The sequence below is a fragment of the Gnatocerus cornutus genome, chromosome 3, assembly GCF_029298725.1.
Source record: "Gnatocerus cornutus isolate USDA-ARS CGAHR chromosome 3, icGnaCorn1.1, whole genome shotgun sequence".
Taxonomy (NCBI): domain Eukaryota; kingdom Metazoa; phylum Arthropoda; class Insecta; order Coleoptera; family Tenebrionidae; genus Gnatocerus; species Gnatocerus cornutus.
In genome coordinates this window covers 20,165,611-20,184,532 of record NC_142235.1, presented here as the reverse complement: position 1 = coordinate 20,184,532, position 18,922 = coordinate 20,165,611, and the positions used below count along the sequence as shown (strand labels likewise).

The following is an 18,922-nucleotide window of genomic DNA, read 5'->3' as shown; positions in this document are numbered from 1 at the left end:
TGTTTAGTTGTATTCTCAAAATTTCAGATTTTCTCGTTTGTAGTTTTTGGGACGAAACTTCCCCTAATCTCATTGTGATTTTGTCCAACTTCTCCTTTTTATTGTGATTTTGTCTAAATTCCCTTGATTTACTTGTGATTTCGTCCAACTTTTCTTTATTTTCTTGTGATTTTGTCCAATCTCTGCTTATTTATGTGATCTTGTATAAATTCCCCTTATTTCCTTGATATTCCGTTCAAGATCTCTTTATTTCTTTGTGATTTTGTCTAACCCCTCCTTGTTTATGTGATTTTGTATAAATTCCCCTTATTTCTTTCATATTTTGTCCAACTTCTCCTTATTTCCTTGTGATTTCGTCCAACCTCTCTTTATTTATGTGATCTTGTATAAATTCCCCTTATTTCCTCGTTATTTCGTCCAACTTCTCCTTATTTATGTGATTTTGTATAAATTCCTCTTATTTCCTTGTTATTTCGTCCAACATCCCCTTATTTCCTTATGATTTTGTCAAACCTCTCCTTATTTATGTGATCTTGTATAAATTCCCCTTATTTCCTTGATATTTTGTCCAACTTCTCCTTATTTTCTTATGATTTCGTCCAACGTCTCCTTATTTATGTGATTTTGTATAAATTCCTCTTATTTCCTTGTTATTTCGTCCAACATCCCCTTATTTCCTTATGATTTTGACTAACCTCTCCTTATTTATGTGATCTTGTATAAATTCCCCTTATTTCCTTGTCATTTCGTCCAGCATCCCCTTATTTCTTTTATGATTTTGTTCAACCTCTCCTTATTTATGTGATTTTGTATAAATTCCCCTTATTTCCTTGTTATTTCGTCCAACCTCTCCTTATTTATGTGATTTTGTATAAATTCCTTTTATTTCCTTGATATTTCGTCCAACTTCCCCTTATTTCTTTGTGATTTTGTTTAACCTCTCCTTAGTTAAGTAATTTTGTATGAATTCTCTTTATTTTCTTGTTATTTTGTTCAACATCCCTTTATTTCCTTGTTATTTCATCCAACATCCCTTTATGTCCTTGTGATTTCGTCCGACCTCTCCTTATTTATGTGATTTTGTATAAATTCCCCTTATTTCCTCGTTATTTCGTCCAACTTCTCCTTATTTATGTGATTTTGTATAAATTCCCCTTATTTCCTCGTTATTTCGTCCAACTTCTCCTTATTTATGTGATTTTGTATAAATTCCCCTTATTTCCTTGATATTTTGTCCAACTTTTCCTTATTTCCTTATGATTTCGTCCAACGTCTCCTTATTTATGTGATTTTGTATAAATTCCTCTTATTTCCTTGTTATTTCGTCCAACATCCCCTTATTTCCTTACGATTTTGACAAACCTCTCCTTATTTATGTGATCTTGTATAAATTCCCCTTATTTCCTTGTTATTTCGTCCAACATCCCCTTATTTTCTTGTGATTTTGTCTAACCTCTCTTTATTTATGTGATTTTGTATAAATTCTCCTTATTTCCTCGTTATTTCGTCCAACCTCTCCTTATTTATGTGATTTTGTATAAATTCCTTTTATTTCCATGATATTTCGTCCAACTTCCCCTTATTTCTTTGTGATTTTGTTTAACCTCTCCTTAGTTAAGTAATTTTGTATGAATTCTCTTTATTTCCTTGTTATTTTGTTCAACATCCCTTTATGTCCTTGTTATTTCGTCTAACATCCCTTTATGTCCTTGTGATTTTGTGCAACCGCTCCTTATTTATGTAATCTTGTATAAATTCCCCTTATTTCCTTGTTATTTTGTCTAACATCCCCTTATTTCCTTGCGATTTCGTAAAACTTTCCCTGATCTCATTTTGATTTCGTCCAAACACTCTCTACTTTTTCATGATTTCTTTGATAATTCGTCCAACTTCCTCTTCGTGGTCCACCCTATATAAAAGTTTAAAACAACTCTTGTCGAATTTTATATTCACTGAAATCTTCAAAAGCGAAATATTAGAACAGTTTGACAAATTTTCCAACTGTCAGTTTTGCCAATAGTAAAATTTGGCGTTTCTCTCAAAAGCTCTCAAATTAAAATTTTAAGTTTAGAGATATTCCAGAGCAAAATTTCGTAAAAATGACTTTCTACGACAAATTATCTTTTTCTTACGATTTTTTATTCTTTTTTTATGTATTTTTAACTCTGAAAGCATAAATAATAACCATATAAATCAATTTCTAGAGTTTTGAAAACAAAATTTTGACAGTTTCCAGAATTTTCACTAAACAGAGCCTTTTTGGGGTTTTTCGTTATCAATGGTTTTACACCCAGAAATTTTCTAAAATTTACACAGGAAACATGACTAATAGCAATGAGCTGCACTTTATCTAATTTACAAAATAAGTTTTAGGAAGGTTGTCAAAGTTTGAGTGCCAACTTGAGAAATATGTGGCATTTTGAGTTTACATATTGGTGACCCTGAGAGGTTGATAAATGTTTAGGAATTGTCTGTTTGTACTGATATCTCCTCTTATCTCCGTAGCTTTGAATAGTCACATTTCCGTTCTTTTCATAACAAAATCATATTCGTGCAGTGTTGGTTTTGAAAAATGATCGTGGGGTCCTTGTTTTGGATTTTTATGTTGGTAGTACCGTGGGAGTGCAGTGGCATTTGTCAAGAAGACAAAAAAACAGAATTTATCCGTGGTCATTATTCATATAAACGTGGATACCAAGAGTACGTAAATGACCATTACGAGGACAAAAATTTGACAATAAGTTGCTTAGAAATTTTCTCTATGGGTCAAATTTTGTACACCCACGAAGAAAACGACATGGATAAATTTCTGGTAATAACGAATTCAACAATTCTTTCTATACAGTCCATAGAAATGTATAAATTTCGCGACTTTGCAGCGATGAGGTTAAGTCATCTTCACATCAAAACTATAGCTCTAGGATCGTTTGCGGATATGACAAAATTGAAGGAGCTATTTCTTGACAACAACGAACTGACGGTAGTACAGAATGGAATTTTCAATGGGTTAAGTGCTGTACGTATTTTCAATTTGACAAACAACAACATTGAGAAAATTGAAGATTTAGCACTGGCAGGTCTTTTATCTTTGACACAGCTCCACCTTAGAAACAACAAATTGACGAGTTTGAATGACAACTTCTTCAAAACTTTAGATAATTTGACGTACGTGGACTTCACCGGAAATCCTCTAGAAAGTTTTCCTTTTTCGGAGCTACCAGAAATTGACACTGTCATTTTATCTTCCACAGCCCTAACTAAAATGCCAGACGATTTGTCAAATCTTACAATGGAAACTTTTGACTTGTCGTTCTCACAGATCACTCAAGTTGACTTATGTTTGTTTCCCAAAAGCAACGAGACGAATCTAAAGAATAACAAGATAGTGACTTTTAGCAGTTGTCGGGATTTTGACAGTCTCAGTCTAAATCTTGACAACAATGAGATTGAGAAGATCATCGGAGTGTTTGGAGTATTGTCAAATCTCAACTTGGGCCACAACAAACTGCAGACAATCCAAAAATCGCTGTTTGGGCACCCATCATCCCTCAACTTCTTAGATCTGCGCTCCAACAGCTTGTCCATCTTCGCCAAAGACTTTTTCCACGACTTCACATCTCTGGAAACGTTGATCCTTCAGAACAACAAAATCAAAAAAATCGATCCGATTTTCTTCCGGAATTTAACACGTCTGGAACTCTTGGATTTGTCGTCGAACTTGATTGAGGACTTCCAGTTCGGTGTCTTCGACTCTTTGGCCAATCTCGAGGTGTTGAACATTTCTGCCAACAAACTGACGACGCTGCCCCACGACCGCTTCCACTCCTTGTCAAGTCTACTCCACCTCCTCTTTGCCAACAACCAAATCTCAGCTTTCGAAGTCTCCGGTTTCGTCAGTTTGCAGACAGTTTCTTTGGATCACAACCCGTGGAAGTGTCAAGAACTCGTCAAGATCGCCAACACTGCTAGACAACTTGACGTTGAAATTCTTCGGGGAAATTCGTTCGATGAGGAAAACTTTCGAGGAATTGCTTGTGAGAATTCGCGAGTGAAAAACACGGAGACGTCGGTACGGGAAGACGTGGAGGAAGCTATCGGTGATGAGGTACAAAACACGAAAATCAAAGAAGTTTTTAATGAGGGTTTCGAGAACTCTAAGTTCGTTCGGTATTTCGACGGGGATTTCAGTAAGAGCAAGTTTTTCGAGTATTTGAGCAACTTCAAGTTTGTGGTGGAGAAGAAGGAGCTCAATGGGAGTAGAAGTGAGAAGCTCACGGCGTTTCAAGAGGGCTCAACTCAGGGCGACCATGGAATTCTTGTCTTGATCAGTTCTGTGTTAATTTTCATGCTGTTGGTACAAATAATTTTTGTAATTCTCCATTTTGTGAAAAAGAATCAAAGAGAATTTGCAAGAGCTGCAGTCTCAGAAATAGAACTTTGCTAATTTACTGTCAAAAGTGTAATTTTTTGAGCCTCCCTAGCACTCCACCAAACTTCAAAATTGTGAAGCCAAAGGTTTTAGAATTTTTTGCTTTTTAGAACAAGCAAAAATTGCCGACTTCTTAAGCTAAAATTCGTAACTTTGGTAATTTTAGTGCTACAACTATGAAATTTGGGGAGGTTACTCATTTTAGATAGTTTATTAATTCCATAAAATTTCAAATTTGTAGAACAAAAGACTCAAATTTTAGAAATTTTTATTTTTAAGAACAAGCAAAAATTGCCGACTTCTTAAGCTAAAATTCCTAATTCTAGTAATTTTAGTGCTACAACTATGAAATGTAGGGAGGTTTCTCTTTTTAGATAGTTTATTAACTTCACCAAATTTCAAATTTGTAAAGTAAAAGACTCAAATTTTAGAAATTTTTATTTTTAAGAATAAGCAAACATTGCTCACTTCTTAAGCAAAAATTCGTAATTTTGGTAATTTTAGTGCTGCAACCATGAAATTTAGGGACGTTACTCTTTTTGAATAGTTTAATAACTCCATTAAATTTGCAAAATTGTAGAGCAAACAACTCAAATTTTAGAAATTTTTATTTAAGAACAAGCAAAAATTGACCATTTTTGGCTAAAATTCGTAATTTTGGTAATTTTAGTGCTACAGCTATGAAATTTGGGGAGATTACTTCTTTTGAACAGTTTATTAACTCTACCAAATTTGAAAATTGTAGAGCAAAAGACTCAAATTTTAGAAATTTTTACTTTTTGGAAATAGCAAAAATTGCCCTCATTTTTAGCTAAAATTCGTAACTTTGGTAATTTTAGTGCTACAACTATGAAATTTGGATAGATTACTCTCTTTAGATAGTTTATTAACTCCACCAAATTTCAAAATTGTAAAGCAAAAGACTCAAATTTTAGGAATTTTTATTTTTAAGAACAAGCAAAAATTACCGACTTCTTAAGCTAAAATTCGTAATTTTGATAATTTTAGTGCTACAACTATGAAATTTGGGGAGGTTACTCATTTTAGATAGTTTATTAATTCTATAAAATTTCAAATTTGTAGAACAAAAGACTCAAATTTTAGAAATTTTTATTTTTAAGAACAAGCAAAAATTGCCGACTTCTTAAGCTAAAATTCCTAATTCTAGTAATTTTAGTGCTACAACTATGAAATGTAGGGAGGTTTCTCTTTTTAGATAGTTTATTAACTTCACCAAATTTCAAATTTGTAAAGTAAAAGACTCAAATTTTAGAAATTTTTATTTTTAAGAATAAGCAAACATTGCTCACTTCTTAAGCAAAAATTCGTAATTTTGGTAATTTTAGTGCTGCAACCATGAAATTTAGGGACGTTACTCTTTTTGAATAGTTTAATAACTCCATTAAATTTGCAAAATTGTAGAGCAAACAACTCAAATTTTAGAAATTTTTATTTAAGAACAAGCAAAAATTGACATTTTTGGCTAAAATTCGTAATTTTGGTAATTTTAGTGGTACAGCTATGAAATTTGGGGAGATTACTTCTTTTGAACAGTTTATTAACTCTACCAAATTTGAAAATTGTAGAGCAAAAGACTCAAATTTTAGAAATTTTTACTTTTTGGAAATAGCAAAAATTGCCCTCATTTTTAGCTAAAATTCGTAACTTTGGTAATTTTAGTGCTACAACTATGAAATTTGGATAGATTACTCTCTTTAGATAGTTTATTAACTCCACCAAATTTCAAAATTGTAAAGCAAAAGACTCAAATTTTAGAAATTTTTATTTTTAAGAACATGCAAAAATTACCGACTTCTTAAGCTAAAATTCGTAACTTTGGTAATTTTAGTGCTACAACTATGAAATTTGGGGAGGTTACTCATTTTAGATAGTTTATTAATTCCATAAAATTTCAAATTTGTAGAACAAAAGACTCAAATTTTAGAAATTTTTATTTTTAAGAACAAGCAAAAATTGACGACTTCTTAAGCTAAAATTCCTAATTCTGGTAATTTTAGTGCTACAACTATGAAATTTAGGGAGGTTTTTCTTTTTAAATAGTTTATTAACTCCACCAAATTTCAAATTTGTAAAGTAAAAGACTCAAATTTTAGAAATTTTTATTTTTAAGAATAAGCAAAAATTGTTCACTTCTTAAGCAAAAATTCGTAATTTTGGTAATTTTAGTGCTGCAACCATGAAATTTAGGGAGGTTACTCTTTTTGAATAGTTTAATAACTCCATTAAATTTGCAAAATTGTAGAGCAAACAACTCAAATTTTAGAAATTTTTATTTAAGAACAAGCAAAAATTGACATTTTTGGCTAAAATTCGTAATTTTGGTAATTTTAGTGGTGCAGCTATGAAATTTGGGGAGATTACTTCTTTTGAACAGTTTATTAACTCTACCAAATTTGAAAATTGTAGAGCAAAATACTCAAATTTTAGAAATTTTTACTTTTTGGAAATAGCAAAATTTGCCCTCATTTTTAGCTAAAATTCGTAACTTTCGTAATTTTAGTGCTACAGCTATCAAATTTGGGGAATTTTCTCTTTTTAAAGAGTTTTTTAACCTTACTAAATTTCAAAATTGTAGAGCAAAAGACCCAAATTTTAGAAATTTTCATTTTTAGAAACAAGCAAAACTTGGCCACATCTTTAGCTAAAATTCGTAATTTTGGTAATTTTAGTGATACAACTATGAAATTTGAGGAGATTACTCTTTTTGGATAGTTTAATAACTCCACTAAATTTCAAAATTGTAAAGCAAAAGGTTCAAATTTTAGAAATTTTTATTTTTAAGAACAAGTAAAAATTGCCCACATCTTCAGCCAAAATGCGCAGTTTTGGTAATTTTAGTGCTACAACTATGAAATTTAGGCAGACTACTCTTTTTGAATAGTTTATTAACTCCACTAAATTTCAAAATTATAGAGCTAAAGACTCAAATTTTAAGGCCCCTTAGCATACGATAATTTTCCACAATTTTCCATTGCTTATCCTCTCTTCACTTTTAGCAGAACTGATTCTGTTATCACTTGTTAGCTCACACGCTCATTTCCGTCTTGATTTCACTAACAAAGAAGCTCTTATAACAATTGGAAACCACACTCAAACTCCGGTAAGTCAAAATTTCAATTTTTCCCACCTTTCTTCACTTTTTTTTCAGGTAAAAATGAATCTTACTCTATCAGTTCTAATCTTGTCTGCACTGTGTAACCTCTCCAACTCATGCCGCGAAGAAAAAATTATCGACATCTTCGAACCAGAGTACGACTTCGACAACTACGGCAACGAAAGAACAATAACACGAGCGCCCATCACCCGAAGAATGACAATAGTGTGCTCTGGAATCTTCTCTCTGAGTCAAATTTCTTACAACTACCAAGACCACCAGTATGAGCAGTTCTTATCGGTGCAAAACTCGCGGATTCCAGTGGTGAGTCCCATGGAGCTATCAAAATTCTCCACGATTGTCAAGTTGGTTCTTAGCGAGCTTGGGATTAAAACAGTGTCACCTGGAGCCTTCAGAGGCTTGACAGCTTTAAAGGAGTTGTATCTGAACAACAACAAAATAACGAAAATCTCTCATGGTGTGTACAACAGTCTACAACACTTGCAGGTGCTTGAGTTACAAAACAACAGCATTCGAGGAATCGAAGAGGTGGCTTTGACAGGTTTGTCATCTTTGACACGACTCAACTTGAGTAACAACAATTTGACAACATTGAGTGACGACTTCTTTCAAGGGCTAGACAAGTTAAGACACGTCGACTTCACCGGAAACCCTTTGGGGAGTTTCCCTTTTAGGGAGTTACCAGAAGTTGACACTCTCCTCTTGTCACAGACGGTTTTGACTACAATGTCAGACAACTTGTCGAATCACCGCATGTCAAAGTTTGACTTGTCGTTCTCACAAATCACAACAGTTGACTTCAAGTTGTTTCCCAGAAGTAACACCACGGATCTGTCGAACAACAACATAATGACTGTTGACAATAGTCAGGATCTTGACACTGAGAGTCTAAATCTTGACAACAATCAACTTGAAACCATCACTGGAGTTTTACGAGTGTCAAAGCTCAATTTGGGCCGCAACAAGTTTGAAATTGTCAAAAAGGAGTTGTTTGGACGACCATCCTCGCTCCTGTTGTTAGATTTCGGTCACAACAAGTTGTCAGTCTTTGACAATGACCTCTTCCACAACTGTACCTCTTTGGAAACGTTAGTTCTGCGCCGAAATCGAATCAAGAAGATCGATTTAGTTTTGTTCCGCGATTTGACAAAGCTCGCGTCTTTGGACCTGTCAGGAAACCTCATTGAAGACTTCCAGTTCGGCGTCTTCGACAACTTGTGGAGTTTGCAAGTGTTGAACATCTCCGACAATAGATTGACGACGCTGGGTGACAAGTTGCACTCTCTCCGCTCTTTGAGGGCGCTGTACTTTGACTACAACGAAATCTCGTCGTTTGAAGCTTCTAATTTTCGGCGCTTGGCAGAGGTTTCTTTGGACCACAACCCTTGGAAGTGTCAAGAACTGATAAAGCTTGCGAATGTCGAAGTTGGTCCGTCGAATATTCTGCGAGGAAGATCGTTCGACGTGGAGAACTTTCGAGGAATTGCCTGTGAAGACTCTTCGTGGTTGTCAACTGCCACCAAAACTCCGCAAAGTTTCGATTTTGATAATTCGAAGTTTGTGAAGTTCTTCGACGGCGACTTCAAAAGGAGTGGGTTTTTCAACTTTTTGAGCAACTTTAAGGTGGTGGTTGAGAAGGGGACGCCCAATGGGAGTAAGGCGGAAAAGATAACCTTCCAGGGGGTTCCAGAAGGGTCTGACAACATCCTCGTGTTTGTTAGTGTTGTTTTAACTTTGATTCTTTTGGTGTTGTTGTTTTATGTTGGTTTGAACACGCTGAAGATGTTTGAGAGAAAAAGAGTATCCGAGATGGAGTTGTGTTAATTCGTCAATATCAATAAAAAGTTAGTTTGATCTTATTTAGCAGAGAAGGATGCGAGCAAATTCGGTCCAATTTGCAAGTCTATTTTGTGCAAAAAATTCTTGTATTTACGAGTTTCCCTGACTCTTTGGCGCAGTTAATGAACACTTTATATATAGTAATTTCACCAAATTTCGTTGTCAAAACTTAAAAACTAACAAAAATACAAAATTTAATATCAAAAAGTGGAAAGTTTCTGGCTCGTTCTAAAATAAAATTTTCTAAAATCTATATTTTTTGTTCTAAAATTTTGCACGTTGGTGCAGTTAATGAACACTTTAGATATAGTAAGCTCACCAAATTTCATTGTCAAAACTTAAAAACTACCAAAAATACGAAATTTAATATCAAAAAGTGGAAAGTTTCTGGCTCGTCCTAAAATAAAATTTTCTAAAATCTATATTTTTTGTTCTAAAATTTTGCACGTTGGTGCAGTTAATAAACACTTTAAATGTAGTAACCTCACCAAATTTCATTGTTAAAACTTAAAAACTAACTAAGATACGAGTTTTAATAATAAAAAGTTATAAGTTTCTGGCTCGTTCTAAAATAAAACTTTCTAAAATGTATATTTTTTGTTCTAAAATTTTGCACTTTGGCGCAGTTAATGAACACTTTATATGTAGTAATCTCACCAAATTTCGTTGTCAAAACTTAAAAACTAACAAAAATACAAAATTTAATATCAAAAAGTGGAAAGTTTCTGGATCGTTCAAAAATAAAATTTTCTAAAATGTATATTTTTTGTTCTAAAATTTTGCACTTTGGTGCAGTTAATAAGCGCTTTAAATGTAGTAACCTCACCAAATTTCATTGTCAAAACATAAAAACTAACTAAGATACGAGTTTTAACAATAAAAAGTTATAAGATTCTGGCTCCTTCTAAAATAAAATTTTCTAAAATGTATATTTTTTGTTCTAAAATTTTGCACTTTGGCGCAGTTAATGAACACTTTATATATAGTAATTTCACTAAATTTCGTTGTCAAAACTCAAAAACTACCAAAAATACAAAATTTAATATCAAAAAGTGGAAAGATTCTGGATCGTCCTAAAATAAAATTTTCTAAAATCTATATTTTTTGTTCTAAAATTTTGCACGTTGCTGCAGTTAATAAACACTTTAAATGTAGTAACCTCACCAAATTTCATTGTTAAAACTTAAAAACTAACTAAGATACGAGCTTTAATAATAAAAAGTTATAAGTTTCTGGCTCGTTCTAAAATAAAACTTTCTAAAATGTATATTTTTTGTTCTAAAATTTTGCACTTTGGCGCAGTTAATGAACACTTTATATGTAGTAATCTCAACAAATTTCGTTGTCAAAACTTAAAAACTAACAAAAATACAAAATTTAATATCAAAAAGTGGAAAGTTTCTGGCTCGTTCTAAAATAAAATTTTCTAAAATGTATATTTTTTGTTCTAAAATTTTGCACTTTGGCGCAGTTAATGAACACTTTATATATAGTAATCTCACCAAATTTCGTTGTCAAAACTTAAAAACTACCAAAAATACAAAATTTAATATCAAAAAGTGGAAAGTTTCTGGCTCGTTCTAAAATAAAATTTTCTAAAATCTATATTTTTTGTTCTAAAATTTTGCACGTTGGTGCAGTTAATAAACACTTTAAATGTAGTAACCTCACCAAATTTCATTGTCAAAACTTAAAAACTAACTAAGATACGAGTTTTAATAATAAAAAGTTATAAGTTTCTGGCTCGTTCTAAAATAAAATTTTCTAAAATGTATATTTTTTGTTCTAAAATTTTGCACTTTGGCGCAGTTAATGAACACTTTATATATAGTAATCTCACCAAATTTCGTTATCAAAACTTAAAAACTAACAAAAATACAAAATTTAATATCAAAAAGTGGAAAGTTTCTGGCTCGTCCTAAAATAAAATTTTCTAAAATCTATATTTTTTGTTCTAAAATTTTGCACTTAAGCCCAATTAATGATCACTTTAGAAATAGTAATTTCACTAAATTTCATTATTATAACTTAAAAACCAACAAAAATACGAATTTTAATAACAAAAATTTGAAAATATTTAATTTTTGATGTATAGCATATAATCGCCTCAGGGAAGTTTATGACTAGAATATTTTTTCAAATTTAAGACCAAAAAACATGCTGGCTTTTCTAAAACCCTAAATGAGCTAGATGAGAAGAGTGCTTGCATGACTTTTGAACGTTAGTGTATTTATCTATCTGCCCCCATATTTGACAAACACAAATAAAATAAATCATAAAAAGGTTTTTTTGTGTTTGCTGTTGTGGATAAAATGTTGTATTGCATTCGTGTTTTATTGACTGAAAACACTCTCGTACTTAATACAATAAATAACTATTATAAAAAATCAACAAATTTTTCTAGTTTTTGATCTCCGATGTGTCCTAATTACAAGGACTCGACTCTACATAAATCAGTTTTAGCAAACGAAAAGAACTCTTGCGGCTTTTAAAAACTGGCTCAAGAACAAAAGCTGTAGAGAAAGAAAGAAGAAGAACCAAAAAAAAAACTTTGAAAATAAATACTAATAGAAATCAGCTTTATTTCACCTTTTCTTTTACTAAGTAAGTTTCTTTGTAGAATTTCCCGAAGAGATAAATTATCACCAAGACGTTGACGCTGAATAAACTCAAGCCGCTTTTGGGGTACGAGCAGTTGACGTTAAAAGTCGCTGGAACAAGACTGATGAAGATCATGCAGTGTTGTACCTACAAACACAGTGTTACCAACATGTGAAGACTCTTCAGAGCCACTTACAATTTGGAGAACTGTGATGTACTTCTTCCACCAGATGATTTTGGCGTTGTTTGGCCTCCAGGAGGAAATTAAGTAGTAGCAATACATGATGCAGTGGATGGCTGTGTTGTAAATCCCGACATAGAGTCCCTGTCCTCCTGGGAAATATTTCCCGGAAATCCAGGCAGCGGTCAAGATTCCGACGTGGTGGTAAACATGCAGGAAGGAAATCTGCCGGTCTTTCTTCCGCAGGACGTAAAACACCTATAAAACTCTTAGAGAAAAAGTCACTAAAAGCACTAAACTCACAGTTTCAATCAGGTCTAAATATTTCAGTAAGATGTAGTAGTAGTGCAATCGCAGCTCCGCGAGGTTGGCATCACTGTTGGAGTTGTCAGACGGCGAGCAAATTAAATTTAAGTTGGCACTACCTTCCACCAGCTAAATCACCAAATTAACATCAAAAACTCCAACTAAAACGACTTACTTTAAGGAAAATAAAAGCGTTGAGGAAAATCTGCGCGATGTTATATCCAATGATTGTGTTCCTCAAAAAAAACGGTTTTCGGTTCTGCATGAACATTGGTCCGATTCGAAAAACCACCGCGAGATAAATTAGAAGAATTGTGATGAGCTGCAGCGGCGATTTCATCAAGAAGAGATTCATTCGGGGGTCTGAAAATTCAAAGATTGGTTTGATTAGATTTGGTCTTTTGGTTTACCTGATAGACCCGTGGAATCGGTCAAAATATCCCACAGGTTGAGCGACTCTTGCGCCGACATCTTGGAGTGAAGTGGCTCCTTCGAGTATCATGAATATTATAGTTTCTTAAATCATATCGGCAAAAAATGAGTTAGATTTGCGTCATGCCAATTTTTGAACAGAATTCACTGAAAATACATGAGTGCTGAACTAACAATAGAAGTTGATAATATTTTTACATGTATTTGACCTGTTGGGATGATTCGGGGATTTTTGGACAAGCGGTTGATAGACTGAAAGCAAGTTATTGCTTACGTGTTTAGGCTGTTTGCAATGAATACTGCGGGTTTCTGTCGCGAGAGTTTTTAGAATTTTTTACAGGCCTGTTTATGCTGGCAACAAGGAGATTTCTGTTGCTATTTAATAATTTTGAGTCGTGGATTGACTCTTCTAAATTTTAAAAATGTAGAGCGAAAGACACCAATTTTAGAAATTTTCATTTTTCAGAACGAGCGAAAATTGCCCACATCTTTAGATAAAATTCGTAGTTTTGGTAATTTTATTGCTATAACTATGAAATTAAGGAAGGTTACTCTTTTTAATTAGTGTATCAACTCTAATGAAATTTCAAAATTGCAAAGCAAAAGACTCAAATTTTAGAAATTTTTATTTTTAAGAGCAAGTAAAATTGCCGACTTCTTAAGCTAAAATTCGTAATTTGGGTAATTTAAGTGCTACATCTATGAAATTTGGTAAAGTTACTATTTTTAAATAGTTTATTAACTCTACCAAATTGCAAAATTATAGACCAAGAAACTCAATTTTTAGAAATTTTTATTTTTAAGAACAAGCAGAAATTGCCCTCATCTTTAGCCAAAATTCGTAACTTTCGTAATTTTAGTGCTACAGTTATCAAATTTGGGAATTTTCTCTTTTTAAATAGTATATTAACCTTACTAAATTTCAAAATTGTAGAGCAAAAGACTCAAATTTTAAAATTTTTATTTTTAAGAGCAAAAAAAATTGCCGACTTTTTATGCTAAAATTCGTAATTTTGGTAATTTTAGTCCTACGGCTATGAAATTTGGGAGAATAAGTTCTTTTGAATAGTTAATTAACTCTACCAAATTTCAAAATTGTAGAGCAAAAGACTCAAATTTTAGAAATTTTCACTTTTTGGAAAAAGCAAAAATTGCCCTCATCTTTAGCTAAAATTCGTAACTTTCGTAATTTTAGTCCTACAGCTATCAAATTTAGAGAATTTTCTCTCTTTATATAGTTTATTAACCTCACTAAATTTCAAAATTGTAGAGCAAAAGACTCAAATTTTAGAAATTTTTACTTTTTGGAAAAAGCAAAAATTGCCCTCTTCTTTAGCTAAAATTTGTAACTTTAGTAATTTTAGTGCTACAACTACGAAATTTAGGGACGTAAATCATTTTGGACAGTTTATTAACTCTACCAAATTTCAAGATTGTAGAGCAAAAGACTCAAATTTTGAAATTTTTATTTTTAAGAGCAAGAAAAATTGCCGACTTCTTAAGCTAAAATTTGTAACTTTAGTAATTTTAGTGCTACAACTACGAAATTTAGGGACGTAAATCATTTTGTCCAGTTTATTAACTCTACCAAATTTCAAGATTGTAGAGCGAAAGACTTAAATTTTGAAATTTTTATTTTTAAGAGCAAGAAAAATTGCTCATTTCTTAAGCTAAAATTCGTAATTTTGATAATTTTAGTGCCACGGCTATAAAATTTTAGGAGATTAGTTCTTTTGAATCGTTTATCAACTCTACCAAATTTTACAATTGTAGAGCCAAAGACTCAAATTTTAGAAATTTTTGTTTGTAAGTTCAAGCAAAAATTTACGACATTTTTGGCTAAAATTCGTAATTTTGGTAGTTTTTGTGTTACAGCTATGAAATCTGGGAAAATTACTCTTTTTGAATAGTTAATTAATTCTATTAAATTTCAAAATTGTAGAGTAAAAGACCCAAATTTTAGAAATTTTCATTTTTTGAAACAAGCAAAACTTGGCCACATCTTTATCTAAAATTCGTAATTTTAGCAATTTTAGTGCTACACCTACGAAATTTAGAGAAGTAATTCATATTGGATAGTTTATTAATTCCACCAAAGTTCAAGATTGTAGAGTAAAAGACTCAAATTTTAGAAATTTTTATTTTTAACAGCAAGAAAAATTGCCGACTTCTTAAGCTAAAATTCGTAATTTTGGTAATTTTAGTGCTACGGCTATGAAATTTGGGGAGATTAGTTCTTTTGAATAGTTTATCAACTCTACCAAATTTCAAAATTGGAGAGCTAAAGACTTAAATTTTAGAAATTTTCACTTTTTGGAAATAGCAAAAATTGCCCTCATCTTTAGCTAAAATTCGTAATTTTGGTAATTTTAGTGCTACAACTATAACACTTGGATAAAATACTCTTTTCAACTTGTTTATTACCTCTACCAAATTTTACAATTGTAGAGCCGAAGACTCAAATTTTTGAAATTTTTGTTTAGAAGTTCAAGCAAAAATTTACGACATTTTTGGCTAAAAGTCGTAGTTTTGCTAGTTTTTGTGTTACAGCTATGAAATCTGGGGAAGTTACTCTTTTAAATACATAGTTAATTTACTCTACTAAATTTTAAAATTGTAGAGCAAAAGACCAAAATTTTAGAAATTTTCATTTTTAGAAACAAGCAAAACTTTGCCACATCTTAAGCTAAAATTCGTAATTTTGGTAATTTTAGCGATACAACTATGAAATTTTGGGAGATAACTCTTTTTGGATAGTTTAATAACTCCACTAAATTTCAAAATTGTAAAGCAAAAGGTTTAAATTTTAGAAATTTTTATTATTAAGAGCAAACAAAAATTGCCGACTGCTTCAGCTAAAATTCGAAATTTTGGTAATTTTAGGGCTACAACTTTGAAATTTGGGGAAATTACTCCTTTTGAATAGTTTATTAACTCCACCAAATTGCAAAATTGTAGAACAAGAAACTCAAATTTTATAAATTTCGAATAAACGCCACTTTTTTATGCATGATTTAGCTAAGAAATCGCTCCAATAAACAACAGTTTTAAACATCCAGCCAATAAATGATAAGTTACGTTCGAATTGGTTGCTCGGGTGCGTTTTTTATTATAAAAACTTCTTCGATAAAGAAACTGCCAGCCAATCGCACGAATTATTTTTTTGTTGCTAATCACATTCTCCATTTTCTTATGAGAAAAGAGTAGTGCTTTACATAATAATTTCTAAAATTTTTAACTTATGGTCTAAAATGATGAGATTTGGCACAGTCCATAAACACATCAACAGGAATGCCTTTCCGTAATTTCATCGCAATAGCACGAAAACTGTCAGAACTACAGTCCAAAAAACAAAATTTTCGTTTTTTTTTATTTGTTTTTTCCCATATCTTCGTGTTCGATAAAGGGGATCCCAACTGGAAATTGTTACCTGCACAGCATGAAATTCTGAATCATCGTTTGATTAGATAAGATCGAATTCCAAAAATCTAACAAATTTACGCCATTAAAAAGCGAAGCGAGCTACATTGGGTAACTAGTACTCTGTCCTCAAGACAAGCAAACGCTTATTTGACTTTACTTTGTCCTCTGTTTTCTTTACTACTTAAGATGCCAATTCAAAAATACGGAAAAACAAACACAATATTTGAACAACAGATTTTATTTTGAAGATAAGCCGCGCATTTGTTTGGCTGTCGGCGTCGTACAATGTTGATTTCATCATAAATCTTATCTAATCTAGCTAGTAAAAACAGACAGGCGTAGCCACAACTTCATTTCCGTTGAAAAATCTTTAATAATCTTCAGATAACTCAACCTGAGAAACGCTTTGCATTCCTTTTTTCGCATCCCCTCTTACGTATTTATACACGAAGAACGCCATAGCCACCATCATCAAGCACATCACCAACTGAAGAAGAAGACTCATGATAGCCACCGCGTTGCTTCCTCCGTCACTCTCTTCACTTTTAGTTAAAGCAGCAGGAGCTGCTTCAGACACTGCCTCCTTCTTGTTGGCTTCACTCTCATTGTACTCCTTCTGGAAGAATTTGGCGAAGTTCGACTGCTCGAAATCCTCGTTAAGAAACTTCTCGAGTTTGGAATCCTTGATGGTCTCGTCGATGCTCTTGGAGAGTTCGTCTAGAAGAACCTGCGAGGAGAAGTTGGAGGAGGTTTGAACACGTTCGCTGCTTTTGCACGGAACTCCTTGGAAGTTCTCAACATCGAACGACTCCCCATTGGTGATGTTAGCTCGAACTAACTTCATGTTGTTGTGGAGTTGGATGAGATCCTCGCATTGCCAGTTGTTACCATCCAGAGAGATGTAGCGAAGACTCGGAAGATGCTTACTCACGTCTTCGGCGTCGAACTTCGAAATGTTGTTGTGAGCGAGGTCGAGGGTGCTCAACCAAGACAACGAGTAGAAGAGTGAAGAAGTCATCTTCTTGAGTTTGTTGAAGGAGAGGTCCAAATTTCTCAAGCTCCGCAAACTGGTGAAAATTCCAAATTGAAGACTCGCGATGTTGTTGTGGGACAAGTCAAGAACTGTTAACGCGCCCAAATCCTTGAACAATTTGAGATCAAGAGTTGAAATGTTGTTGTTTTGGAGGTACAAGTAACTCAGTGATGACAGTCCTTGGAAAGTGTCTTCAGGAACGATGGAGATCTTGTTGAAGCTGAGATCAATGATTAAGATTGAGTGGGATTGTTGGAAAGGTGTGGCATCGATCCTCTCCAAGGAGTTGTTGGCCAGGTCTAACCTCTTCAGGTCTTTGAGACTGTTGTTGAAAACCTTGAAGTTGTTGTTCTTCAAAAGAAGCGACCAGGACGTCAACTCCTCTGCGTTGGTCAAAGAACTCAACGCGTTGTCTGACAGGTTGAAGATCGACGCCTTTGGAAGTGTTGAAAAATCAACGGAACTCCACTTATTACCCGCGAAATCCAAACTGACCACCGTCACGTCTTGGCTGACCTTCTTCACCGAAGTCCCTGCAAGTCCTAAGTAGTCCAAAGAAGACAGTCCTTTCACCGGCACTTCTTCCAGAGGATTTCCCGACAAGTTAAGATAGGATAACCGACTCAAACCTTCGAAGATGTCGTCCTCCAGCTTCGCCAACGCGTTGGAGTGAAGATCCAAGTTCCACAAGAACGAAAGACCGGTGAATGCAGCTCGCGCAATCGTCGCAATCTTGTTCTCACTCAAATCCAACAGTCTTAGACCCGCGAGATCTGTAAAAACTCCTGCAGAAACCCCAGTCAACTCGTTGTGATCCAAATACAGCTCGCGCAACTCCCCCAGGTCCGAAAAAGCACCCGCTTGAATCTCCTTCAGGTGAATCCCACTCAGAAACAACTTCTTGATGCCATCAAACTCGGAGAAGTCGTTCGAACGCAGCGTGGAAACATTAGAATTTGTGACTTGAAGGATTTGGTCGTAGAGTTCTTCAGAGAACGTGTAGAAGATTTCCGAGATGGAATACACGTTCGAACAGATGATTGTGACGTTGTCTATCTTCGTTCGGTACCTGGAATACCGGTACGAATAGGTGTAGGAGTCATAGACTGTTTTGTTCTTGAAGACTTCGCGACAAGCGGAAGTCGCGAGGACCAGAGTGGCCAAAATCAACACGATTTTCATTGCGAAAGAGCACAGGATACAAAGGGAGGATTCGCACTGGATATTGATAAGTTGGCGAATCAACGCTGCCGATAACGTAGATTTCGATACTCGGAATTCTTATCTAATCGGACGATGATTCAAATGTTTGTTTTCATGTTTTTTACTCAAAAAAACAAAAAATTTAAGGACTGTTACAAGAAATTCCGACAGTTTTGGGTTGATGGCACTTTGGTAGCTTCCTCTGACCTCTTCCACCAGCATCAAGCATATGACCAACTGAAGAACACAGAACAAGACTTAGGATGGTCACCACACCCCGACGACGCTCTCTTCCTGTTGCTCCAGAAACTCTTCAATGAGTTGTTCGACGTGTGGTGA

At 33.7% G+C, this 18,922-nt stretch overlaps 4 protein-coding genes across 5 annotated transcripts; 2 read left to right on the top strand and 2 right to left on the bottom strand.

Moving 5' to 3' along the window:
- Window positions 1–2,526: 2,526 nt before the first annotated feature.
- Window positions 2,527–4,448, top strand: LOC148177912 (uncharacterized). 2 transcript variants are annotated; one of them, XM_088032641.1, is made up of 2 exons: window positions 2,789–2,812; window positions 2,880–4,448. In XM_088032641.1, the coding sequence occupies exon 2, from the start codon at window positions 2,882–2,884 to the stop codon at window positions 4,442–4,444; it is 1,563 nt and encodes a 520-aa protein (XP_087888767.1). In that variant the 5' UTR covers window positions 2,789–2,812; window positions 2,880–2,881; the 3' UTR covers window positions 4,445–4,448. The 2 variants fall into 2 exon arrangements, with proteins under 2 accessions (XP_087888766.1, XP_087888767.1); XM_088032640.1 differs by having other exon boundaries at window positions 2,527–4,448.
- A 3,268-nt stretch (window positions 4,449–7,716) lies between these two features.
- LOC148177911 (uncharacterized) lies at window positions 7,717–9,510 on the top strand. The gene is made up of 2 exons (XM_088032645.1): window positions 7,717–7,868; window positions 7,911–9,510. Exons 1-2 carry the CDS (start codon window positions 7,761–7,763, stop codon window positions 9,387–9,389), a joined length of 1,587 nt encoding a protein of 528 aa, XP_087888771.1. The 5' UTR covers window positions 7,717–7,760; the 3' UTR covers window positions 9,390–9,510.
- Window positions 9,511–11,966: 2,456 nt separating this feature from the next.
- LOC148177910 (very long chain fatty acid elongase AAEL008004-like) lies at window positions 11,967–13,133 on the bottom strand. The gene is made up of 5 exons (XM_088032655.1): window positions 12,903–13,133; window positions 12,668–12,855; window positions 12,490–12,621; window positions 12,202–12,444; window positions 11,967–12,152 (listed from the first exon to the last, which is right to left on the bottom strand). Exons 1-5 carry the CDS (start codon window positions 12,961–12,963, stop codon window positions 11,985–11,987), a joined length of 792 nt encoding a protein of 263 aa, XP_087888781.1. The 5' UTR covers window positions 12,964–13,133; the 3' UTR covers window positions 11,967–11,984.
- Window positions 13,134–16,569: 3,436 nt separating this feature from the next.
- On the bottom strand, window positions 16,570–18,562 carry LOC148177909 (uncharacterized). Its single transcript, XM_088033421.1, has one exon. The coding sequence runs from the start codon at window positions 18,560–18,562 to the stop codon at window positions 16,718–16,720; it is 1,845 nt and encodes a 614-aa protein (XP_087889547.1). The 3' UTR covers window positions 16,570–16,717.
- Between the last annotated feature and the right edge of the window lie 360 nt (window positions 18,563–18,922).